We start from the raw sequence: 27,278 nt of genomic DNA on the forward strand, positions 1-27,278 counted from the left end.
GTCCCGCTAGGAGCCGATCTTCACATCAGATGCAGTTATCATACTGGATTTTTAAACTGTTTTAAATGGTCTAAAGTCAATGCCTAAAATTCTTGAATTTTAAGCATTCGAGTTTTGATGTGACGCTATAAGTCGTAAGTATTAACACTGTTTTAGTTCAGAGCAGACCAGGCAGACGTCATTTCACTCTGGTCTGTTTTGACATGGCTCTGTGGTGAATCTAGGTCCATTAAGAGTTGATCAAAAACTTGATGTAACCGTTTCCCCTGTTTTATTTTGTCTTTATTATTTATGATGCAAAAGCAGCATCAAGGTGGAATTTAAGTCTTATAATATTGACCGATTGAAGTGATAAAGTGTTATTAAGTATTTATGTTGTTCAACAATAATTTAGTGTACTGTCTGTAATCATAAAACATGACAGCAAATGAAATGTAGCAGCAAAAAAAAGAAGCTTTTTAAAGGTTCTTAAGTTCCAACTATAAACCTCAAAGGGTTTAAACATTCTCAAAATCAAATTTAATCAAAATTATAATGGTAAATATCTGGACAAATGTCTATATTTTTGGATGCAAAATGTATCAAATCCTTCCAAATTAAGCCAGAGAAACCAACATACACTTTATATAAACTCTATAAACTGGATATGTCCTCTCCATGCCAAAAAAAAGCAAGAAAAAAAAAAGCTGTAAGACAATCACTGCAGCATGAAGTGATTTTGACCAGATAAAGTCATTATTAATCCATTATTATTTAACTATAAGGTCAAAACTCCACCAAGGCCCTAGCTCACAATGTAAAGGGAAAAGAAAATAGGATATGTCCTTTTTTTCTGGATCTGCTCCAAGATTTAATGGTTTCCTTCTTGGCTAACGCCCTACGCTTTATTTTTCATGAAAATCACTGCAGTAGATTTTGCATAATCCTGCTGACAGACAAACAAACAGAAAGACATGGGCAAAAACATAACCTCCTTGGTGGAGGTAAAAATAAAACATCACAATGCAGTATGCATTATAAAGCTTTCCCATGGTCAAAGACACAATTTGGAGGCCATTAGAGTTAAAATGTGTTTTTAACCATTACCTTGACCACTAAACCAGAGTCTTCATATGCCTACTGACATATGAAACATTTGTTTTCAACAGTGCATGCATTACTGGCATGCTTTTTAATCGAGTAATTCTTGTTGGACACTGTGCGTCATGCTCCGCTGTGTCTGCTAACAGCTAGCCCACCACAATCCTTGTGTCTGACTGCATTAAATGGCATTCTACACAAATGCCTTCACTCTCGCTGTATGCTAATGTAAGCTTTGCCTCTGTTACTGATGCTATTGTAAAAGCCCTCTGCCCCACAGCCTGCAGTCCCCTGAGGGAGAGTCTTTAATTCCACTGAGAGAATACTTACAATGTTTCCTGCTTGTTATTTATCATGTTGCTATGTATTACATGCATTACTGCTGTAGGGGGCTTCCCCAAGCGTAGAATTACCACCACAACACCAAGTTGTATATTTGTCTCTCTTTACCATTGACACGAGTGTTCCCAACAGAATTATCATGGTGGTCAAATCAGGTTCAGTTAGGAAGTCAGCTTAATTGTGTATCAGTCAGTTTCTTTAGGCAAGTTAATTATCTTTTTCTAAACATTGTTTCTTTTGAAAGTCACTGGTTATTCCCTTATTTTCTCTGAACTGAAAGAGAAAATACTGAATATCAACAGAATGATGGGAGGTAACAAAACATCTCTGTGACTCTGAAAAGGAAAACTTCTTAATATCTCGTCCAGCATTCATAGCAAATCTCTACACACTGACACAATAAAGGGATAACTATTACATACTGTAACAACCTTCAACAAATGTCCCAAAAATGCCCTCTTGAATAAGAATGGGCCAATAATATAAAAAATGGGCCTGAATAATATGTGCAATATTAACTCAAACTGAAGAGTTTGGTTCCAAAATGGGCTATCCATCTCTTGTGACCCCTACATTTAGAAAAAATAACTAAAATATTGTTAATTTAATTGCCAGTGTGAATTATTTTGAAGATTACATTCTTCCATTCATGCATCTGGGGAACTGAGGGCAGGGTCAAAGAAAAAGGACGGTTTAATACAATAACATAAAAATGCAGTCTTAAACCAAGAACTGCTGCATAAATAAGGCTTAAATGCTCAATAGTTTTTCCTTCTCTTAAGAAAAGGTCTGAAGGGCACTATATCTGAATGTTTTGTATGCCTCCAACAACAGGATAAAAATATATAATCTAATAATGAACCACCATGTTAGCTTTTACATTTCCTTTTGTATTTTCTACCTGACACGACCTGAGAAATACTTCCTTCTAAAGGAAAAATCTGTTCGATAAAGCTGATGAATGAACATAATTTTAGATTTCTAACTCTTAAATAGGTGATTTTTTTTTTTTTTTTTTTTAATCAAATTTAACAAAACAACATCTGAAGGTCACACATAACTGCAGTATTTCTGCTTTGAATCAGTGGACCTTGCATATTTTCTGTAAATCTCTTCTCTGGTGTCAAATGATAAAAGAAAAAGCCAACAAAATGAAAATACCTTGTGGATATAAAGCATTTTGGAAATCATCTCTTCAGTTTTATATATTTTAGGTGAGGAGAAGAATAGATCCTTACTGAGGACATTCTTTTATATATCGAAGTGACACCAAAGAAACATCAGGTCAGTTTCACACCAGTCTGCAGGCTCAGTGCAAGCAGCCACTATAAAACCGACTCCATGTTGTCGCACATCTCATGGTCCTCCAGGTTGTAAATGAACTTTGTCCTGTTGACTGGGTTCTGGGTGATCTCTTTGCCCAAATTGTCCAGAGTCACATTTGAGGCGAATAATTCAGTGGGAGTGAGGTAACCCTCGCTGTTCTTGATGTATTTCCTGTAGTTCTTTCTCAAACACTGCCATGTCGTGGTGTACAAGAGGAAGGCCGACGTCTTGAGGACAATGGCGATGCTGACGTACAGATGCCTGTAGGCCACGTTGTCGTACAACATGCAGGCTCCCTTCTCGCCACAGACGGAGCTCCAGAACAGACAGGTGGAGTCGATGCCCATGCCAAAAATCAGAGGAGGAGGGATGAAGCCTGAAGCAGAAGTGAGATTGTGGACAGACAGTGGGTCAAACGGTCAGAAAGTGTGCCAGTTTGACTTCGACATCCCTTTGTCTTTCCACAGACAGAGCGGTGACATTCATTTTAACCAATTTTGACATTTGCATCACAGATTAAAACTACAGGGCAACAACAGACGTGTGGTCAAAAAGATGGATAAAACAAGCAAAATAATGGTTGCAAGCATATTGTGTCTTACCTATCAGCCTCAGGAGCAGGAACAAAACTCCCAGCGCATACGATTTAAGCTCTGGACTCACAGTTCTGAGAAAAAAAAAGCAAAACCGACAACTTGAATAAAAAATGTGCTCACAAGAGTTAATCCATACCTTTGTGCAGGTGGCTGAAAATGCTGGAGTTGACAGAGCAAGACGCGTCACTGAAACAAACACTGGTTTCCTTTAGGGAATGGATGTTTTTTCTATTTTGGTTTTCATCTCTTTCACTATAAAACTATACAGTGCACATTTTATTCTTTAATTCTTAAATTAAAGTGAATGTGATTTAGTTATTGTTTATTATATAGTTAAATGCTGCTTTAAAAAACAAAGGTGTCTTTATCACTTTCCCATCAACTTTAAATAAAATATTGATTTTACAAAAGCACTTAGTTCGAATTGCAACCCATTCTAAGCCACGGACATCTTCTGCTAATTTCTTCTTCAAACTAAATTTACTTAATTTTTGATATTAATATCTACCAAATTTGTATTTTTATGTACAAAATTCAGTATAATCAAAGTACCTTGCCTGAGCATTTCATTTTGTATTTTGCAAGCAATGCTGCTGTTCATAGATACAATACTCATGAAAATCAACATCTTCATTTGCCTAAATGTGTCACATCAAGAGCTCAGTTTTGTATTAGGTATAGTGGGTGTAAATTGTGGAGCCAATTTTCACATATTCTTTGAAATAGCACAGCAGAGATGTCCTTTAAGAAATATTAAAGAAAATCAATTATGATATTGCATTAATATACCTATATTTATATTGTCTTTCTTTTTTTAATGAATTCTGAATGTTTATGGACAATGGAAGTCTCATAACTTTTATAATGTTTATGTATTTATAAGGTGAAGGCTTTAAAACAAGCCATTTTAGGCTTTCTGCCTCTACCTGTATCTTTACTGTTTTAGTATGACTTTGATCAATGTTATGTATGTGCAAAATAAATCAATAAATCAAATCATATGCAATAATAAAACAGTTGTAAAGGCGATGAAATTCTTTTCTGTCTCAAGGTTTTAAAAACTATACAAATATTATTTAGTATAGTGCATGTGTATATTGCATTTTGTATTTTTTTGTGTGTGTTGCTGTCTTGTATCCATTTAATCTGTAAAGCACTTTGTGAGGTTTCTCTGTGATAAGTGCTATCTAAATAAATTTTACTTACTTAAAAAAAATAAATAAAGCTAATGTGTTGGTTTTCTGTTATGATTTATAATAATCTTACATTATTCTCATACAGAGGACATAGATCTGTTGTATATTGATATATTAATAATCAAACAATTTATTATCTGTTGATTTTTTTCAGCCAATGTCATTTTGCACGGTGTAAATAAAGAACATAAACAGCTTTCACTATAGGAATAAGTGTCCAAAACCAATATCTAGCCAATATTTGGACTGGATTTATTGTCTTGAATCAGTTTGAGGTACACCTACTTCATTTCTAATGTGAATCAAACCTTTTCATTTACTTCTCACAATCACAGCTAAATGTTAACACGTGTTTTTCTTTGCTTATTAAGACAACAATCCTATCAGTTTTTGATTCTGCGCAAAAAAAATCAGCTTCAGGTAACGCAGAGTATTGTGTTTTATATACATATACATATTTGAGTAGGTATTTATAAGCACTTCAACATTATATAAAACAAAATTTGGGGAGATACATTTTTTAGGTGAAAAATGTCAAATTACTGCTCAGTAACATGTGGCCTTGAAACTTACATCAATTTTTTAAGCTTTTCACAAACATTCAAAACATGTGATTCTCGACAGAAATTGCTATAAAGTCGTACAAAACCTTTTAGATATTATGTTCAACTATGCTGAAAATACATTTTGGGGTAAAATATTGAAAAGTCTCTTTTTTATTGACATCAGAATGTGGTAACACGTGGACAACTCTTTACCACTGTATCCATCACCCAAAATGTTGACTTATTTTTTAAAACAATAAGCCAGATATAATCACAATGCTTTATTTAATGTATTTAATACTGACACAGTGTTATTGTCAACTTGTGGTGGTCCATACTGATATAGGTAAAATACAAATAAAGAGTACTTCCTCAGTAACAGTTCACAGACAGTCTTTTTTAAATGTGACCAGTGTATGAATTCACAAACTTCATCATTCAGAATTTTAATTTCTCAAAGTAATAGACAATCTTTTGCATGTGTTTTTGTTAATTTAATGCAGCCTAGCAGAAGGTTCAGAACTTCTCCTGTACTGTGTAAGTGGTATTTTAAAAAGGATAACAGTTCCATAAAATAGAGATCTTTAGCTAAAAAATGAGCCCACTTGATAAATGATTTGTGCAAATTTACTTTTTCACGTTGATGGTGATGTTCATTTACGCTTCAGTGACATTTTGTACACGTACGTTTTAGCCGCAACTTTATTTCTCATTTTAAGTTAATATTACTGGTGCAGTTCATCACTTGGAGCCATAGGCTGAGGTTGGAGGATTCTCACTCTCTGTAAGATGTGACAGACACTGCTTTTTACTTATTTACACAGTAAATTGTTTTTTCAACCTGCCTGTGTCATTTCACTATTATCTTTTAATGTATAGTCTTATCACACACTTCAGTGATCATGCTATGCTGCACGTTCTTGCTATTTTTCTGAGATTTGCAAATCAATCTTTAATTGCTGTGAGCTAGAAATTGCACAAGGATTTTAAGCTCTTTTAATTTTATGTCCTTAGGGTATTTTATGTTTGTAATTGCATGACATTTCATTTGCAGCTTGTTATAGTTGACTCATTAGCTTATATTTTCATGGTAATTCTTAAGGTTTCATCATTTTACTGAATAACTTTTTATTCTTCTTCTAAGATCATCATTAAATAAGAAATATTAATCACAAGGCTTACACATCAATATATATTCTGAGTCAAAATGAAAACCTTTAAAAATGAATAAGTGGTGATTGTGCATCATCATGTATCTTTGATCAGTCTAAAGTTATTTTAAAGCAGTGACATTTTCCATAAAGCTGGATTGCATTGGGCCTATTTGACAAGCTTTAGTAGATTTATTTGGCTCTTGAAAATAACCTGAAAAAATATTTAATCCTTCTTTCTGGCGCCCCTCCAGCTGGTGGCGCCCTCGGTGACCACCTACCTGTCCTACGCCTAGAAACAGCGCTGATAATCCTTCATTGCACAAGAGAGCACTACTGCAGCAAGTACAGCAGGTCAAAAACGAACCAGGTAGTTGGTGTGCGAACTGTGGTGACTATAGAACGTACTGATGCAAAGAATGACATAAATGCATTAACGGAGTCATATTTGTCTTTTTTAAATGAAATTATGCATTTTAAAACATTTCCCTGTGGTCTACATAAACTGTAAATACTATGCTTGGGTCTGAATTCTCCATTAATTCAACTCCACAGGTTCATCTTTAACGCTATTTTTGACTAATGACACCAGAAAGGTCATTTTGAGTGCTGGCCCTTTAAATGCAAATGTCCCAAACCCTCCAGGTTGTTGACAGTGCTGCTCTGTCCCGCTCAGCCACCTGAGTTCATTAATACAACCAACAACTAAACATTTTAGGTAATCTGCTCAAAGTTTGGACATATTTTCAGTTTTTACAACAACCGCTGCTGATAAACAGTTATGGCATACTCTGAGAAATGTTCATCGGAAGTCTTGATCTTATATGTGCAAATGTCGTGACGTAACTAGTTATAAAACGTAACAAATTAAGAAGGAATTAAAACAGGTTGTAGAAATCCACTCGATTTTTGCCAAAATTAATATAAAAATAGCTTTGCAGCACCTGGAGGGTTCAAATTCAAACTAAACCAAAGACTAATAAAAGTGGATTTAGCAAAGTATGACCCCTTTAAGAACACAATGCAAATCACCATTTATAGACTGATCTGTTAAGTCATTATCACTACTTCACGATCCATTTGTTGAGTTTTTCTTCATCTTAATAACATAATGTTACTCAGTGTGTCAGTGTTTTTCTGTGCCAGTGTCACTATGTCTTATTATCTGTCCTCCACCATCTAGACCAGTGGTTCTCAAATGGGGGTACCGTGCCCCTGGGGGTACGTCAAGGCACTCCAGGGGGTACATGAGATTTTAAAATATATTTAAAAAGTAGCATCCATGCAAAAATCCTTTAAAATAATTATTAAATTAATTAAATATTTCAGGAAAATATATAAGTTCATAAAATTCATTTTATATTCAGTAGGCTTTTCAATTTCATCATCCTAAAAACCCAGAGTCTCCCCCATACCAGAATGGTTCGACCCAACCTGTCATATGCCACCTAGCATCACCTGTCAATCACTTGAAAACTCAAACAATGGAGTTGTAGTTGAAGCGCAATTCTTTTGAAAACACGGAAAGACAAGTGGCAAAGAAGGCCAAAGCAGAACCGGCAAAATTCCACCTGTATCTTGAAGATTATTAAGTTATGTTTTTGAGAACAGATCTTTACTATGATCCCAAAGGAAGACACTTTATGTTGAGAATTATTTTTATGTGCACAAATCTTTATTTATAATTAAGCAAATTCTTTCTTTCTTTTTTTAGTTATATGTTTTTATTTCCAAATAGTTTAAGAGAGACCACTACAAATGGAGTTCCAAAGTTTAATAAATCAGACACTGATGGCACAGCACTCTGTTTTAAGTCATTTTTTTCAACCAAAAATGCAACAATTTCAACCACTGCTGTAGACCACCACAGTAGTACAGTATTTCCCTAGATTACCCTAATGAGTTGCACAGCTCAGCAGCTCTATCTTGTGGCCAAAAAATGAATAGCAGCAGCTCCTCTAACCTGATGAGGATGATGACAGAGGGCGTCTGGGCCATAGCTCCGATCATGCTGCATACACAGATAACACATAAGAAGGTGAGGAAAGCCTGCTGACAGCCCGGACTGGGACACTTCCCGGGTAAAGCCACCGCCTCTTCACTGCTGCTGGATATGCACGAACAGCTCGTCAGGTTCTAATAAAGAGGAGGGAGAACAAATCTTCAGTGACAGCTCTGTACATTTGAGAATACTTATAAATTTAGTATGCTTCTATGCGGTCGAGTTCCTGAGAAACTTTTGCACTCACTCGTTTGGTGCAGCCGGCAAAGCAGGCTGAGAGGTAGGTGACTCCATTGGAGCCACAGACAGGGCTCACTGATGCTGTGTAACAGTTACAGTTATTGATGCATGCAGATTCAGGCCGCTGCCATGACTGCAAAGTCCTGTAGACACAGTCAAAGATCATGCAGTTATGAGATATGAGGCACATATGTCTGTTAATGCACAGGAAACACAGAAAATAGTGAAGTCATGCTGTTTTTCTGATAGTATATCTGTTATTTTACAAAGGACCTAAATGTTGTATTAAAGAATAATCAGCTTCAACATGAAAAAAAAATTACAAGTAATTACAAATTACAAGAAACGTACTACTGATTGAAAACGTCATTGTTAAAGGAGTTTTATATACAGTACAGGCCAAAAGTTTGGACACACCTTCTCATTCTTCGCATTTTCTTTATTTTCATGACTATTTACATTGTAGATTCTCACTGAAGGCATCAAAACTATGAATGAACACATGTGGAATTATGTACTTAACAAAAAAGTGTGAAATAACTGAAAACATCTCTTATATTCTAGTTTCTTCAAAGTAGCCACCCTTAGCTCTGATGACTGCCTTGCACACCCTTGGCATTCTCTTGATGAGCATCAAGAGGTAGTCACCTGAAATGGTTTTCACTTCATAGCTGTGCCTTGTCAGGGTTACTTAGTGGAATTTCTTGCCTTATTGATGGGGTTGGGACCATCAGTTGTGTTGTGCAGAAGTCAGGTTGATGCACAGCTGACAGCCCTATTGGACAACTGTTAGAATACATATTATGGCGAGAACCAATCAGCTAAGTAAAGACAAACGAGTGGCCATCATTACTTTAAGAAATGAAGGTCAGTCAGTCTAGAAAATTTCAAAAACTTTGAATGTGTCCCCAAGTGCAGTCGCAAAAACCATCAAGCGCTCCAACGAAACTGGCTCACATGAGGACCGCCCCAGGAAAGGAAGACCAAGAGTCACCTCTGATGCTGAAGATAAGTTCATCTGAGTCACCATCCTCAGAAATCGCAAATTAACAGCAGCTCAGATTAGAGACCAGATGAATACCACACAGAGCTCTAGCAGCAGACACATCTCTACAACAACTGTTAAGAGGAGACTGCGTGAATCAGGCCTTCATGGTCAAATAGCTGCTAGGAAACCACTGCTCAGGAGAGGCAACAAACAGAAGAGATTTATTTGGGCCAAGAAACCCAAGGAATGGACATTAGACCAGTGGAAATCTGTGCTTTGATCTGATGAGTCCAAATTTGAGATCTTTGGATCCAACCGCCGTGTCTTTGTGCGACGCAGAAAAGGTGAACGGATGGATGCTACATGCCTGGTTCCCACCGTGAAGCATGGAGGGAGAGGTGTGATGGTGTGGGGGTGCTTTGCTGGTGACGCTGTTGGGGATTTATTCAAGATTGAAGGCAACCTGAATCAGCATGGCTACCACAGCATCCTGAAGTGACATGCCATTCCATCCGGTTTGCGTTTAGTTGGACCATCATTTATGTTTCAACAGGACAATGACCCCAAACACACCTCCAGGCTGTGTGAGGGATATTTGACCAAGAAGGAGAGTGATGGAGTGCTGCGCCAGATGACCTGGCCTCCACAGTCACTGGACCTGAACCCAATCGAGATGGTTTGGGGTGAGCTGGACCGCAGAGTGAAGGCAAAAGGGCCAACAAGTGCTAAGCATCTCTGGGAACTTCTTCAAGACTGTTAGGAAACCATTTCAGGTGACTACCTCTTGATGCTCATCAAGAGAATGCCAAGGGTGTGCAAAGCAGTCATCAGAGCTAAGGGTGGCTACTTTGAAGAAACTAGAATATAAGAGATGTTTTCAGTTATTTCACACTTTTTTGTTAAGTACATAATTCCACATGTGTTCATTCATAGTTTTGATGCCTTCAGTGAGAATCTACAATGTAAATAGTCATGAAAATAAAGAAAATGCAAAGAATGAGAAGGTGTGTCCAAACTTTTGGCCTGTACTGTATATATAGTATTAAATATGTCAAGTATTGAAAAATGACCTAAAATTATCCCTAGAGTAACCACTAGAGGGAGTAGTGAGTCACTCTGTCTGTCTCCCATTGTGAGGAAAAACTATCAGCAGGGACCTTTGACTAAAGCTTCAGAAAGTGACAAGCTGGGATGAGAACCATAAAGAAACAGCATTTACAGTCAAATAGACAAAGTGATAAAAGCTAGAAGCACTTTTGTTGTTTTCACCACTGGACACAGCTCTAAATGAAAAGAATGAAAAGAATTTGATTCTGGACTCATGAATGTATAAAGTTATTATGTGTTGTTATTTTCTTGCTAAGTTTGCTGCTTGCTGATCCAAGGTTCAGACTAAAATGACAGTTCTGTTTGGATGATTCCTAACAGATCCTTAGTGCAGATATTGACAAAACAAACTGTACAGAAAACAAAGATGATTTGTGGTTTTACTGTGGCTGTTTCCTGTCTAAAAACAGAGCTAGGTGTACTAACTTAAGCTAACTTAATGATTCCATAATACAGTTGTGTGTAAACAACGAGTTTTATACTTTATCCACTCAGTGGATAAAGTCTGTGGATAATTAGTGTTAATTCATTGGTGGTTTTGGTGGTAATGAGAGTTTGTAACATCATTACAACATACAACTCCTTTAGAATATCTAAAACTATCACAAACATAATCAGCCCAATGTGGTACTAAGAGAGATCTCTAGTTGTAGTCAGTGTAATAGCTATATTGCCTCACCTGATTTCTGCCTCTGAGTTACATTTGTGAAAATAATTCCCATGATCCCACACTTCAGTTTCATCCAGCACTGGTATTAATATTTTGATTTCACCAGTCCTTTATTATTATTATTATTATTATTATTATTATTATTATTATTATTATTATTATTATTATTATTGTTATTATTATGGTGGAAGTCCCAGATCAAATGCATTATTTATAAAACATCAATAAGGTATTCTTTGTAAAACTACATACATCTGTTCAATTTCAGAGGGAAAGTTTCAGAGGATTCATCACATATATCACTGCCAATACTCACTCATTGGTGTAGGGCACTGTAACCCCTGCTACAGGACCCGTGTCACAGCCCAAGAAGAGAAAAGAGACATAGCAGGCAGTGGAAACCAGATTGACCAGCATGGCCATGCGAACGGCTCCCAAAGCTGACAGGTTCAGCTTCTTAACCAGTAACCCCCCGAGGAAGATACCCAGACAGGCACAGGGGATGGCTGTCATGCCTGGAGATGGAAACACAAGGACGTGCACTGTTTGCTCTGGAATTCACAGCAGAATTGACTTAGAAATGGTTTCTGCATTTAAGTGAATACAACTGGTCAGTGCTATTTTGTGCTTTAAATGTTGTTACTTCACACAGATCCTACACTTTCTCATATTATAGTTGCCATCTGATATTACAATTAGTATACACAGTTTATCCACATTTTTCTAAGTGGTCACACTGGCCAGATGTGTGTGCTTGTATTTTTTGTAGTTTTATATTTTGCAATGTCATGACAGGTCTGTGTTCTTTTGATTTTTGGTAACAGGAATGAGGCACCTGGGCACTGACTGGTAACTCCCCACTTTGAATATTAACCCATCCCACCAAAGGTTGACTATGATGGTCGCATTATGTCTTTGTTGACTTTGGGCTCCTCTCATTTCTATATTTTGTGCATCTACATCTCCCATTCTTGCTTGTGAGTGACATTTAAGGATGTCTTTTGTCATCTTTCCTGCCTGGGTATCTGTGACGTTTATTAGAGGTGTGGCACACAGCCGCCACATACAAACCATGGAAGAAACATGATTTTAACCCATAAAGACCCAGTGGTACTTTTGCAGCAGTTCCCAAATGAATTTTTCTCTCTAGTTAACCTTTCTTAAGTGATTTACCATCATTTATTATAATATAATATAATCCTCTGTATTTTAACTGTTCTTCAATGAAAATCAGGTATTTTCTCATATTTCATTTACTGATCATGTAGATGTTCATAAAAGCTCAGATTAAAGTTCAGAAACAGAGAAAAATGAAGAAAAAGTAAATTTTTGAGCAAATATATCATTAATTAAACCTAAAACAAGTGTCTCCATCCACTGACATTTATCAAACTCCATGGGTTTTACTGGTGAATCAATGCTGTAGAAGATGATGGTGTTTCCATGGTAACTACGGAGCCTCTGAATGTCCAAATGGGTCATATCTGATGACCATGAAAAGATGAAAAACTCTATTTTACACTAATTATTTACATCGATTGATAGGATTAGTGGATAAGAAGTTATTAAAGATTGTATATATATATATATATATATATATATATATATATATATATATCGAGAGAGAGAGAGAGAGAGAGAGAGAGAGAGAGAGAGAGTTGCCAGTGGTTGTTTGGGTCTTTATGGGTTAATGTTCCACCTTCAGAAACTGTGCAAGTTATTTAACATGATCAAATTATCAAATTAACAATTAAACTTGTGTGTAAAATAAAAATTAATAGACCTACAATGTGCATTTTCTCATCAGCACAACCGCATACTAACACTGTGACAGGTGATACAGCTGTATAACACATTACATTCAACTGATATCTATTTAAAATAGTATTTTATTTCACAAAATGCCTGTTGTCTTCTCTCCTATTGTTGCTTCATTGAAAATAATCGACAGCGCGCAAACTGAGAAATGAGAAGAGGGGTTTGATTCCAGTTCCACAGTTTTAGTAAATCAATCTGTGTCCTCTAATCATCTTTTGTTCACTGAAAGTTAATAATTGATTGGTTTGTAAGACTGGCTTCCTTGCTTTGACATGACATAAAAAATGGCCGTCCTACCTAGCAGCTGATTGGCTGAGGAGGTGGTTAGGTTGAACTGCTGCTCCAGGTATTTTCCCAGGAAGGCAGCAAAGCCAGCAACCACAGCGATCTCCATGCAGGCAGCCAGCGTGATGCAGCTGAACACCGGGTTGGAGAGAAGGTGCCTGGTTACCCGAGGAATGACTACACCAGAAGTAAAGATGGAGAAAAGACAATGAAGAACAATAGAAGGGGTAGGTAGACATTTGGATATACAGTTGTGTAAGTAAGTTTACATACTCTAGTAGAATTTGTGTTTCTTTGGCCAGTTTTCAGAGAATGTGAACAATACAAAAACTTTTCTTTCACTCGTGGCTAGTGGTTGGATGAAGCCATTTATTATCAAACAAATGTGTCTGCTCTTTTTAAATCATACTGACAACAGAAACTGTCCAAATGCCCCTGATCAAAAGTTTCCATACCCTAGTTCTTAATCCTCTGTATTGGCCCCTTTAACATCAATAACAGCTTGAAGTCTTTTGTGGTAGTTGTGGATGAGGCTCTTTATTTTCTCAAATGGTAAAGCTGCCCATTCTTCTTGGTAAAACACCCTCAGTTCCTTGAAGATTTTGGGTTTTCTTGCATGAACTGCATGTTTGAGACCTCCCCAAAGTGGCTCAATGATATTGAGGTCAGTAGACTGAGATGGCCACTCCTTCACCTTTACTTTTTTCTGCTGTAGCCAATGACAGGTGGACTTGGCCTTGTGTTTTGGGTCATTGTCGGGGCGGCTGCGGCTCAGTTGGTAGAGCGGGTCGTCCAATGACCGAAGGGTCGGTGGTTCGAATCCTGGCTCCAACTGTCCACATGTCGAAGTGTCCTTGGGCAAGACACTGAACCGTAAATTGCTCCCAGTAGGGCCAGGCAGCGCCTCTCATGGCAGCAGTCGCCCGCTGATGTATGAATGTGTGCGTGAATGGGTGAATGTGAGGAATTGTAAAGCGCTTTGGGCACCGTGAAGGTGTAGAAAATGCGCTAGATAAGTTCAGTCCATTTACCATTTACCATTGTCATGTTGGAACATCCAAGACCGTCCCATGCACATTCTGTCAGTATGTACACTTATGAACACAACTGTATATTTAAAATTTTTTGCATATACCTCTTTATCCCAAATCTTACCTCTCAGATGTTCACAGACTGAGAGTCCACTGTTTAAATCAAAGCCATGAATGGCCCCGTTGGGTTTCGAGCCCTGATACTCCAGGGTTATTGAAGAAGGCAGCATGGCCTGCTCACTCTCCCCTCCAGCGTCCATGTCCTGCTCATCCAGCGCCTGGGGGAAGCCGAACATGAAAAGAGCTGACAGGAAGAGTAAGGCACCGCAGAGGAGGAACCCGCCCCACCATGCCCCGATCCAGCGAGGGTCATCTGGGGTGATGTCCAGTTTACCTGGGCATTAAAAAATGGGATGAGTGAGATTACCTCATCATTATAAATAAAGAATCACACATCAACAGAAATGAAAAAAGCTGACAATGTTAAAAAAGAAAAGGTCATTAACAGGGCTGCACAAAATATCATGTCTGTAATGTCAATGAGATGCGCTTGCACAATAGACATACTACAGAATGTGCAGTGTCAAGTAATGCAAACTACTGTAGCTAAAATTCAAACTGTCAGTTCATGTTTGTTGCATTATACAAAAGAGAAACTTGCACGCTTCTTATTTTCTATGACTCATCTACTAGAAAAATCTCTCTTTATCATCAATTATGCATAACGTAATGTACCCTGATCTAAGGATTCTTGATACAGTTTGCTGTTAATGAGTAACATAGAGGTTTGTGTGCACAGAAAAACAACAAAGTCATTCAGTTTATGAAGCAAAGCAGACTAAACCAGGCTGCGTCTGTATTAGCTCATGGTGCAATATACGCTGCAGATAAAAAAAATATTGCAATGTCAATGTTTTCCAATAGTGTAGAGCCCTGGTTGTTAGACCGATTATTTGCAGTGACAGAGATCTGAAAGTGCACAGCAGAAAAGAAGATGCCGACTCACTGGTGTCAATGAAGACAGCATCAACATAAACTTTGGTACAGACAGAACCTAGGATGAAGCCACAGGCCGGGCCGAACACTAACGTTGAAAACAAAATACCTGCAAGACAGAAAGAGAAAAAGGGAAACAAAGGCATTGTTAAATATCAGTATCACAAAGTCGACGTGTCTTTAGTTGTGGATATTGCTGGTATGATCATATGAGTCTCTGTCTTACTTTTTTTTTTCTCACTTTTCTTTTACTTTCTAATGTTGCTTTAATGCAGTGTTTTTCAACCTTGGGGTCGGGACCCCACGTGGGGTCGCCTGGAATTCAAATGGGGTTGCCTGAAATTTCTAGTAACTGATAAAAAAAAAAATTTAAATTACAAATAAAAACTCTATGGTGAGTTGAGAGAGACAATCCCAATACATAAAAGACATGACAAACTGAAGCTGAAAGTGAAGCACTGTGGTACTGTTTATCTGCCAAATGTTCATTGTGGTCGGTTTCAGATGCTGCAGCTCTTTCATAATTCATAGTTTGAGTTATTGTTTGTTCAGTATTGTCAGCCTTGTAAATCCAAGCTGGACTGACTGTACATATCCTGACCAAGGAAAATAAAATTCTCACTTTGTGCAGTAATCTACACCTGGCTTTTCTGCCTCCGTCCATAATAATATACATTATATAGACTAAATGTCCTCTAAAATTAATGTTTATTTGCAACATAGTATAGGAAACTATTACATGATCAAAAACAAATTAATTTTAGCAAAAAAAAAAAAGTCTCTATTTTGAATGCCTGGGGTCACCAAAAATGTGTGATGTTAAAACGGGGTCACGAGCCAAAAAAGGTTGGAAACCACTGCTTTAATATATTCAGTGTGTTTTATATATTGAATTGTTTTCTCTGTGAAACTCTTCGCTGCTGGTATTTTGACCAGGACTCCCTGGAAGAACAGATTTTATATCTCGATGGGATCTGATCAAATAAATAAAGGATAACGAAATAAAAAAAAAAATATTTATTTTTTGCTTTATTTTGATAGTGAAAATTGAGATACACAGGAAAGGTAGGTTCAGGTCAGAAAAGGTCCCACAATAAATATATTTTTTGTTTGCTTGTTTATTTATTTCGAATATAACATTAAAACCAAACCACAAAAATATTTGTATAAAAAGAAAGGAAAACATTCAAAAAGGAGCAGGATGAAGTTGAATTTATAATCTCCCACCCCTTGTTTTTTTAAAAAAAATTATTATCATTATTCGCGTTACTATTATCTATCTGTGGAAGTGTAGTTATCAGAATACTTAGACATGGAATGATAAATATCAGGTGAGATGCACATGCATTTCATTTGTCATTTCAGCAGAGGGCAGCATTGTATTAACACAATTCTAGACTACTGTTATAAAATATGTGATAAGTTGGAGCATCTCACCTAAAACACACACTTATCTGTTTTTCTTTTTTCTTTTTTCTTTTTTTTAAATTCGGTGTACAACCTGCCAAAAAAGATTAACGTATGCTGAGGGACGTTAAATTTCATCAGATGTCAACCACTGACAGATTTACTGACTGTCACTGTAACATGTAGCTCACAGGCTGCACTGTGCAATCGATCTAAGACCAGATTATCCTGGAGGATCATAAATAATCAACAGGAAATGGATTCTTAGTGTAAGAGCAGGAAGGAGCTGGTGATGCTCTGATTGACTTTGTCTTATATTGAAAGCTGCTGTACTTTGAACCAGAGCTGTTTCCTGTTTGTATGTGTTTGTGTGTACATAGCAGTCAAACTCCATTTCCATGATGGTGATATAAAAGTATATAAAAGTCTGTGTCCATAGCCTCACTGTTAATAACTGATCTGAGAGCAGAGGCATCCGCTCCCCCTCTGACTGAAAGAGAGGGTCAGTCAATATTTATCTGAGGGATGCAATGATTAGTACTGTTTATCGCCAGTGCTAAATCTGAAAGAGGAACAGCAGCTTCATCTTTTCAAAGTGCTATCAGTGCATTTCTATAGATGAGATCTCCATAAAATGAGACAGAAAAGAAAAATAGTTTCAAGCAGCCTTTTTTGTTTTTTGGGTTAGTGTTTGAAAACCACCTCTGTGTCAGCATAAAACCAAATATTATCCACAAGTCCTTTCTGTTGTAGTTTGGGGCTATTTATGTCCTTATAAGATATAAATAACACCGATGACAGGACATGAAGGAAGACAAATTTCATACAACAAAAGACTCAGAAATCAGAGTTGAACCACATATAATGATTAGTTGATATCTTAAAACCCTCTCACAGCAATAGATGGACAGAGAACACCGAAATATTTATTATTAGTAACTTATTCTATAGAGATGAGCTCTGTCTCATAATAAATAAATAAAGCTAATAAAATAGTCTTTTATTGTTTTTATACTCTAATTCATCTGTGAAGGCTTGCAGTGTGTTTTATTTTATTTTTTTGTCTGATTATGAATGAGCCGTGTTGAAGATGATTTTCTGTCATGACAGACAGTAAAGTATTCTGATTCTAATAAATAATGTTTTAATTTGTTGTTACTAAGAGACAGAAAGGTTAGGTAGCTATATTGTGTGTTTCAAAGATAGCTACTATCGCTGAGGCTGGTGGTGACGTGTGATTTTGTAAGTATCTGTTCCTAAATTAGCCATGAACTTAGTAAAGTTTACCTTGCATTTATCACATTACATGAGATGCTAATTTCAACGTCATAGAAACATCACAGTGATTACGACACTTTCTGTGGGAATTATAAATATCCATAGAAAATGAAGAGCAACAGAAGACTGCTATGGTTGTTATGGGATTCACCCTCTGGGGATCATTAACTCCATGGCTGTACAGATATTTCAGCCTGGACCAAAGGGATGGTTGACTGAGCAACTATTAAGTCAATCACAGAGCATGCAAGCATGGTTAAAAACATTTACAAAAATTATAGAAGGGCATTTTGAGGCTGATGAGAAGATACTATATGATTCAAGAACAAAGAAGTACTGTTGAGACATGTAAAACAGTGTATTGAGAACATTACAGAAAGATCAGCTGTAGTCCATCCTGGTTATACTGATGCACATGACACAATTAATGATGTGATAAGCTGATTATTTAACAATTAAAGTATAAAATGGACTTTAATTGACCCTACAGAAGGAGACATAGCAAAGATCCAAAGGGTTTGTGAATGTTACAGCTCTTTCACCTAGAGGACTAGGGTTGAATTATCATGGGGAGTTTTTACCTTTTAACCTTCAAACATTACATCCACAAAATTAATTTTACAAGGACTGGGCAATGAAGCCATCTCAAAATGGGGTCACAGTAACATTTGATGAAATATTAGTTATGTATGTAGATCAACCTTGCTCAGTTTAATTCCTTTGGATGGTGGAACCCATGTAGACACTGCACTTATACAGTGCATTTTCTACACCTTCATGACGCCTCCAAAGCGCTTTACAAAGCCTCACATTCATCCATTCACACATACACTCATACACCACGCAAGGCGCTGCCAGGCCCTACTGGGAGCTCTTCAGGGTTTAGTGTCTTGCCCAAGGACACTTCGACATGTGGACAGTCAGAGTCAGGATTCACTGGGTTCAAAGCTGATCTTCTCGCTGTGAGCGCTAAACACTGCACCACTGTGCCACTCTAATTGCTTTCTTATTTTAATTATTTTCATTTTTCAGTTGCAGAAAAAACTCAAATGCAAGCTGAGTTCAGTCAAACAATAAAGGGATGATGGAATATACTTTAGATGAGTGGTGTTCATCCCTCCAGGAGAGTTCACAGACTGTAGAATCAGGGGGCATGTGGTGGAACAACATTTACTAAGACACTTCCAAACAGTTTTCCAGACATGGATCAGGCTTAGTCAAAGAATGAAGGTCTCTGTTGAAAAAAAGTTGTTAGTCTTAGACGAAGCTCACCCAAGTCTGGCAAACTGAGTATTGATGCGGTTTTATTTTTTCCTTTAATTTGTCAGCAGTCTGCAGTTACAGTGCAGATGCACTGATCTGTGACAGATCAGACTCGGGGGCTCTCTGAGCGGCAGCCTCTCCCTGTGTGACTTTCTCTGTCAGCTAGATTCATTATGTTCATTTCAGCAGAGTCACTGATGCTTGCGGAGCTGAAGTCAGGTGACAGGAGACGACCGGGTTACCATGAGGTCAACTCAACCAACAACTACTAAGCAGCCTCTCATCTTCTGCTTTACCTTCTACTGGGTCAAGTCATAGACCAGCCATGACAAGAGGATGAATCTATAATGTATGTGATACAGACAGGCTGACACACATACACAGACACACATGGCAGCGACCCAGTGGAAAAAGTTGGGTTCTAGCCATTGGATCTACAATACACCACTGTTCAATACTCAAGGTGAAACAGCTGATGACTAAACCAGCATTTAACATCATGAGATTGAACTATTACTGAGCACCACTGTGACAATGGACACTAAAAGTATAGAGACAGCTGCTAGACACCCATCAAGAAGAGCATTTAGGACGGATGCCAGTCTGGGTTTGAACTCAACCGTCAGTTCATTTGAAGCTGTTTCGCTGCTGATTCTGCAGCTGTAACCATGAAGAAACCTTTCACTACAGCACACTAAAATCTATTGAATAATCACATTTATCCTAAATTACATATCTGAAAGTTTAATAAGTGTGTCACTGTCTTTCTGCTAAGAATGCATGCTCTGCAAAATGAAAAGAACAGCAAACTCTAAGTTTTGTTATTGCATAATTCAGATTCACTCAGATACAGACTCATGTATGTAGTTTATGGTTTTGTTTTGGATTGTATGGCTCTGAAGTAAAGTTTACGTGCGAATACAGTGGGGAGGTTCAGCTTCATGTGGGTTTTTATAAATTTTTTAACTTTACAGAGACAAGATAATTATATAATCAAATCAACAGACAACCCCAAAATAACATGGCTCTGCAGAAAACAAACAAACACAAAAACTTAATGCTTACAAATATTAAAATGATGTTATCAGACCCCTATGGAAGCATACTGTTGAAGAAAAATAAAATAATAAAATAAATACTGATCAGTATCATGTTATGACAATGTCATCATTTTCATATTAAAATAGCTTATAAAATTATCATGCTATAATGTTATAACTTCTTTTTCATGACTATTTTAAATTTTTTTATGTTCAATTTTGATATAAACATTTCAAAAAGCTGTGTTTCATTCAGTTATGTTGCTTGTCCCAATACTGCAGCTTTCACGCTTAAAGGATTAAAATGTGAGAACGTTTATATGTAACATTATAGACACCTCTATTGTTTGTTTAAGCTCTATTTGATGCATGATGAGATGCTGCTATTATTGAACTCTATGGATGATAACGTGATTAGTTTGTTCACCCTGAGGATGATTTTAAGATGCATGAGGCTGCACAGAACGAAGGATGAGATGTAGCATGGGAATCTGACAGGAGATTACAACAGGTCTACTGTTTTTATTACATCCACAGAGTGAACTACCTGATTCTACAGCTGATCAATGAAAAACAAACAAACCTGGAGCTGATCAGACTCTCATCTTTCGGTTCAGGCACACGTGTCATCATCTGTACATATCATCTGCACATAGAACCTACATGCGCTGTGGTGTACTCATGTAAGGGAATCACTTCATGATCGAGACATGTTCACTGAACCATCAGAAACCTCCCCCAGAGGCGGTGGGTGAAGGTCATGTGACATTATTGACCAATTACTGTCCTTCAAATGCACACAGTGTTACTTAACATTAAAGACACCAACATGTAAACTATGAAAACTACAGAAGCTAATCTAATAATAATCTGTATTTCTCTCATTTTCTGCTCTACAGGCACCTTTTACTTATCCACAAATTTCACCTTTTTATAATATATGCATTTATTAAGTTGTAATGCAAGTCAAACAAAACTTTTCTTGTTATAAGATGAGATAATACTAATCTTTTTTTTTTCATAGCAAACTGGCAAACCAAACTAAAAATAAATTCCTAAAAGAAAAAAAGAATTATGCAATTTGTAAGAAATGTGTGCCTATTTATTCCAATGTTTAGATATATGGAGGAATAACAAGATTTATACACTTATTCACGTAAAAATTTACATTATTTGTATTTTAAATAAAGTGTACCATTTGCTGAGATGTCCAGATATTTTAAAGGTACAGTCACAATTGAAAATCTATGCTGGCTTCACTTGAAAAGACTTGAATTGATTTGGACAACACTCTGACGCTCATCAGAAGCAGACTGTAAATCTTTAGAGGCCTATTGACTGCGCCATTCTATCTATCAATGTTTAAAGGATTTTCCCATATCTTAATTTAAACATTGTGAAATAAATATTAGACAGTGATGGTTGAAGAATGAATGTGAGAGATGTTATGACAGTAAACCTTTGAGAGAGTTTAGCTTTCAGGATAAAATCATTACACCCAAACATTGTATGATAGTGAGGCTGTATTAGAAACCCTATATTTCCTGCTGTTAAAAGTCTCACATGAAGAGAGAACTCTGGTGGTTGTAATAGAAAGCTGAAATATGGCACCGCAAGAAAAGTGTTTTAGCAGCATGAGGTTAGAGATGCTGCACTCTATAAAATATTTCCAAGAGATGATAATGGATTTCTTTTGTGTCTATACAAAAATAGATTACTGCTGTTTCTCTTTGCTGCACTGAACTAAACATACATAAAGACCAGCAACAGACAAAACTCATCAGTCATGGTGGACAAAACATAATGAGAGATGAAATTCTTTACTCTGGTGCACTTATTCCTTCCTCCTTGGACATGAATACTTCTGCACTGAAGTGACTTTTTGTGACTGAAAGTGAGAATGAAAGGGATTATCTATTAAAGTGCAAATGCTCCAGGAAGGCTTCGAGTGTTGCAGATGATTTAAGTATCTCTGTCGAGCTCAGGCAGTTTGGTCTTTGTCTGTCTGACCCAGTCATTTGGAAATGGCAGGTAGAGACACTCCACAGAAGTTAAGGTCGTATAGAGGATGTGACAGCTCCTCTTCACTGCAGCTCCACCTAAAAGAGCCTGGAAGTGTTAACATAAAAGGTAGAGGTCCACTTGGATGTTTGCATGTTTAGCAGTAGTTTTCATCTTTTTGCCAAATTAAATTCACTCCTACATTTGTGTATTCACTCCCTTCACGTCAACTGTGAAAATATCAACGCTATTATTTTCCACGCTCTTCTATGATCTTAATACTTAACCTTAATACAAAACCTGTGTGCTCTTACCCAGATTAAAAAAACTCTTAAAACTGGATTTCATAGAACACCCAAGCACTACTTTCACCTGATCTGTTTGTTCTTCTTGATTCATTTATCATTTTTCTTAGTTAGATAACTTATTAGTTTCATTCTGAATTTCGTTTCATAGTTTTGCCGATTCTTATTTATTTCTATGTGCACTGCTTACGATGTATTTAGTTTTTTTTTTTTTTTTTGTTATACTTGTTTTTGACTTATTTCCTTCATTTAATTAATTTTGTTTACTTATGATTGTACATCATTATTAGACACTGCAAATATTTTTTTTATTTCAAGTCTTTGGGGAGGCCCACGATAAACCACTTTGGTTTTTGGCTTCCCCGCCATGTCTTTTACTGTTATTATTATTGTGTTTTATTGTCTTGTATACATGCGAATGAACAATAAGCAATAAGCAATAAACAATAATACTTGCATTTCATTTTTCATTTTGTTATAATTTTATTTGCATTTAAAGTCTGCCTTGCAATGTCTTGTAAGGTAAAGCACTGACTTAACTTTTTCATATGAAATCTGCAACATGAACAAATTTACCTCACTTCGACTAGTTTGATCTTCTAAATGTGGATTTGTGACCAAAAATATTAGAACTGTCTACACAATATTATGTCAATGACATGTGCTAGAAGACCACATGTAAAAATAACAATACTACATATGTTATAATACGTAAAAAATACTCTATTACAGGTGAAATTCTGCAATGAAAAAGGGTTTTCATTTTGTGTGCAATTTGTAGTTGCATCTAGTGGTGAAGATACTGACTGCAATCACTTAAAAATAGGACCAATGGCCCTTTAGCTCACCAGCATGTTCTATCAATAATCAATAACAACTTGAATTTGCGAGGTTGTCAGGTTCTGTCTCTATGTTAGAGTCCTGTGATCTTGATGCAGGAGATCAATCTCTCAATAGAAGTGAGTGGTACTTTCACTGGAGGGTAACTCAACTAATTAAATGAAAGTCCATATGTGACTTCCTATCAGTGCTCAATAGTAACTATATTGATATCTCAAAACATTTCCATTTTATAAGCCATCAAAATAAGGCCCATTATGAGTAAAGGCAAATTTGTAATATTTCAAAAATTCAAAAAAATTCCAAAATCTAAATTTCTAAGAACTGTGAACAAACTTTGTAGATATTGTCCCAAAGAAGCTACATGTAGAATTGGAAATGAATCCGACCAATATTTTCTGAGAACAAAATTGTTGAAATCTAGATATTGGTGACCTTGAGTTTGACCCTTCAAGGTCACTCAAGGTCAAAGGTCATGGATCCAAATTAAGGTCCATACTTAACTTCCTATCAATGCTCAGCAGTAACTATATTGATATCTGTAACCATTTCCATGTTATAAGCCATTAAAGTATGGTTCATTATAAGGCACATTAAATATCATATATCACATCATATTTCAAAAAATTCATAAAAAATTCAAAAATCAAAATTTCTCAAAAACGTACACAACCTTTGTAGACATTGCTCCAAGGAAGCTACATATAAAAATTTAAATGAGTCTAACCAGTAGTTTCATTGGAGAAGATGTTTGAAGAAATTGCTAACGAAGACCAAGACGAAGACAAAGATGAAGACAACGAAGATGATGACGGACACAGCCCCTTCACAATAGCTCATGGCCCATGGGCTGGTGAGCTAAAAACTCCTCGCCTCACTAACTCCTACTGTGGCCATTGGCTACACAAAAAATGTAAAAGGTTCTTATTAAAAATACATGACACGCCTTAACACTGGACACCTTCTGCCAACAATAGAGTGAAAAAAGTCCATTTTAATCTGCTATTAAAAAAAAAAAAAAAAAAAGGTGGACTCTGTAGATGTAAATACCTCATTGTAAGGTAATAAAAACACAACCATTCACATTTTGAGGTGTCAAAACTGCACTGGAAAAATAATTCATCCTGATTATTATTCCATTCCATTTCTGAAATTAGATCCCCCTAAAGTGCAAGCAAAGTATCAGCAGCAAAATGAGGTTAAAAAAGTGTTTAGTACTAGTTTGGTCTCTGTGCCTGATATATTATTATATATGACATAATTAGATCATTAATACTGAGGCATCAGGATTGTCGCAGCTTGTTACTGTTGGAGCCATTGGAGGTGGAGCTAGATTGAACTACTTTTGATTCAGTTTTATAAATAGGGACATCAGACGAATCTGAGGGCTCATCACATGATTAATGGGAGAGAAATGAAGATATTGTGATACATGAATCTGTCTCTAGTTTCTGAGCTTTGTTCTAATAGCTTTGATTTTTGGTGAGATATTGGATGATTTGAACATTTATTGAGATGAATCCATGTGAGGCATTTAAATATATGAAATATCAGTCCGATGACACGCTGCTTTGCATGTTTGCAAAAAGAGATTGGAAACTATTGGTTTACTCATAACAGTATGTTGAATCTTCAACTTAAAAGTAACCAGTAATTGTCAAATATATACAGTGGAATGGAAAATACAGAATATTTACATCAAAAATAAGATGGAGTGAAGGTAAAATGTAGCACAAAAAGGAAGCATAGTATAGCATAGTATAGTATAGTATAGTTCACTACAGTACAGTCTTGTATTATATAGTATAGTATAGTACAGTACAGTACAGTATAGTATAGAATAGTATAGTATAGTACAGTACAGTATAGTATAGTACAGTATAGCATAGAATAGTATAGTACAGTACAGTACAGCATAGAATAGTATAGTATAATATAGTACAGTACAGTATCGTATAGAATAGAATAGCATAATATAGTATTGTATAGTATAGTATAGTACAGTATAGTATAGTATAGTATAGTATAGTATAGTAAAATATAGTATTGTATTGTATAGTATAGTATAGTACTTGAGTAACAATAGGTAATTACTTTCCACTACTGGTAATCATGTAAAAAGCACAAACAACAAAGGTTTTTTATTGGATTTCCAGCAGCATTAGATAAATTGCAATGTGTTTCAGTTATTTTACTAATCATTCACTCCATATTTAAAATCTAATTTACCACCACCACTGACTAACCTGTGTGAAGTACTAACCATAGATTTGAAATTTATTGTAATTAATTAAACCTTTCAATAAATAATGACACACTCAGAGAGGATGAATGTGCGTTTTTTTTACCCAGCTGTAAAGAACACAGCAGATGCAAGGTCACACTGCATGAGACAGGCCTCTGCTACCTGAATGCACTGCCAGCACATGAATAATTTCTCACTCAGATTCACATTATGGCACAGTTCAATCACTGGCACTTTGTATCTTGGCAAAAGGTGCTCTTAAAAGGTGCACATATAAAACAACCTGGGCCGGTCTGAACGGACAGTGTGTGCTGACTCAGCGTCCATTCCTTCCTCTGCCGTCCTACAGAGGCAGCGTAATAACTCCACTGGAGTAAAACATTTTGCTGCAGTGGACTCAACTTGCAGCCTCATAGTGCTTCATTACACGCATTATAGCAATGAATAGAGGCTAAGATATGAGGGTAGAGGAGAGAAGCTGACCCAGCGGCACAACTGGCCCCTCAGGCCCCCTACTGTAGGATGCTCTTCTTTCACTGTATTGTAATACACTGCAATTTACTGTACTTCACAATACTGTAATGTGATTTACTGCTGCCATTCAGCACTCTGCTGTGCATTTACTGTCTGCAAACAGGAACTAATGAGCAGAATGCTGACTAGCACAATATTCTTGGGGTATTTTGTTGAGAATATAACATTAAAATTCAACACTTTTTTCAGTGAACAAACCCCTTGAAGCTTGTTTGTTCTGTAAAAGTAGTTGCAAACATTTCTGAAAATTTTCCCCCAAAAATGAGTTTCTTTCAAATAACAAATTCAAGAAAAAAAAAAGTTTTTAGAAATGTAACACTATTTTCAGTTATGTGCACTAGTTGGTGTTTCCAGCAACAGCAGATTATACAGGTAATTCATCTGTGAGTGTAAACTACAATGATCGTGTTCATTGTATAAAGCTCCATGTATGAATGAACTCTAAAACAATGGTCACTGATTTGTTTTTGATCGTTTTTAGAATACATAAGAACTCTGCACAATATGGATAACATCTGCAATGTGCGATGCCATTATTACCTCCGCCAAGGAGGTTATGTTTTTGCCAGGGTTTGTTTGTTTGTTTGTTTGTTTGTCTGTCCGTTAGTGTGCAACATAACTCAAAAAGTTATGGACAGATTTTGATGAAATTTTCAGGGTTTGTTGGAAATGGGATAAGGAAGAAATGATTAAATTTTGGTGGTGATCGGGGGTGGGGGGGCCCATGGGGGGGCCCATTTCCAACAAACCCTGAAAATTTCATCAAAATCTGTCCATAACTTTTTGAGTTATGTTGCACACTAACGGACAGACAAACAGACAGACAGACAAACAAACAAACAAACAAACCCTGGCAAAAACATAACCTCCTTGGCGTGGGGGGGCCCACAGGGGGGGCCACTGATCAGCCTTGGCGGAGGTCTGTGCTCTCCAAGTGCTTCTAGTTGTGTATTGTGACAACAATATCCCTCTAAATAAATGCACTGTCTATC

The 27,278-nt window shown here is 36.6% G+C and overlaps 1 protein-coding gene across 1 annotated transcript in view; it reads right to left on the bottom strand.

The window, feature by feature from the left end:
* Positions 1–568: 568 nt before the first annotated feature.
* The window catches only part of LOC115414394 (solute carrier organic anion transporter family member 3A1-like), a 43,814-nt gene continuing 17,104 nt past the window's right edge, over positions 569–27,278 (bottom strand). Inside the window, exons 3-10 of the mRNA XM_030127728.1 lie at positions 15,384–15,482; positions 14,502–14,771; positions 13,359–13,523; positions 11,560–11,758; positions 8,486–8,621; positions 8,200–8,372; positions 3,351–3,415; positions 569–3,124 (exon numbers count right to left, since the gene is read on the bottom strand). Of these exons, the coding sequence (XP_029983588.1) occupies positions 2,748–3,124; positions 3,351–3,415; positions 8,200–8,372; positions 8,486–8,621; positions 11,560–11,758; positions 13,359–13,523; positions 14,502–14,771; positions 15,384–15,482 (1,484 nt within the window). The 3' untranslated portion in view covers positions 569–2,747. The remainder of the gene's footprint in view (positions 3,125–3,350; positions 3,416–8,199; positions 8,373–8,485; positions 8,622–11,559; positions 11,759–13,358; positions 13,524–14,501; positions 14,772–15,383; positions 15,483–27,278) is intronic.

Source organism: Sphaeramia orbicularis, chromosome 3 (assembly GCF_902148855.1).
Source record: "Sphaeramia orbicularis chromosome 3, fSphaOr1.1, whole genome shotgun sequence".
NCBI lineage: Eukaryota > Metazoa > Chordata > Actinopteri > Kurtiformes > Apogonidae > Sphaeramia > Sphaeramia orbicularis.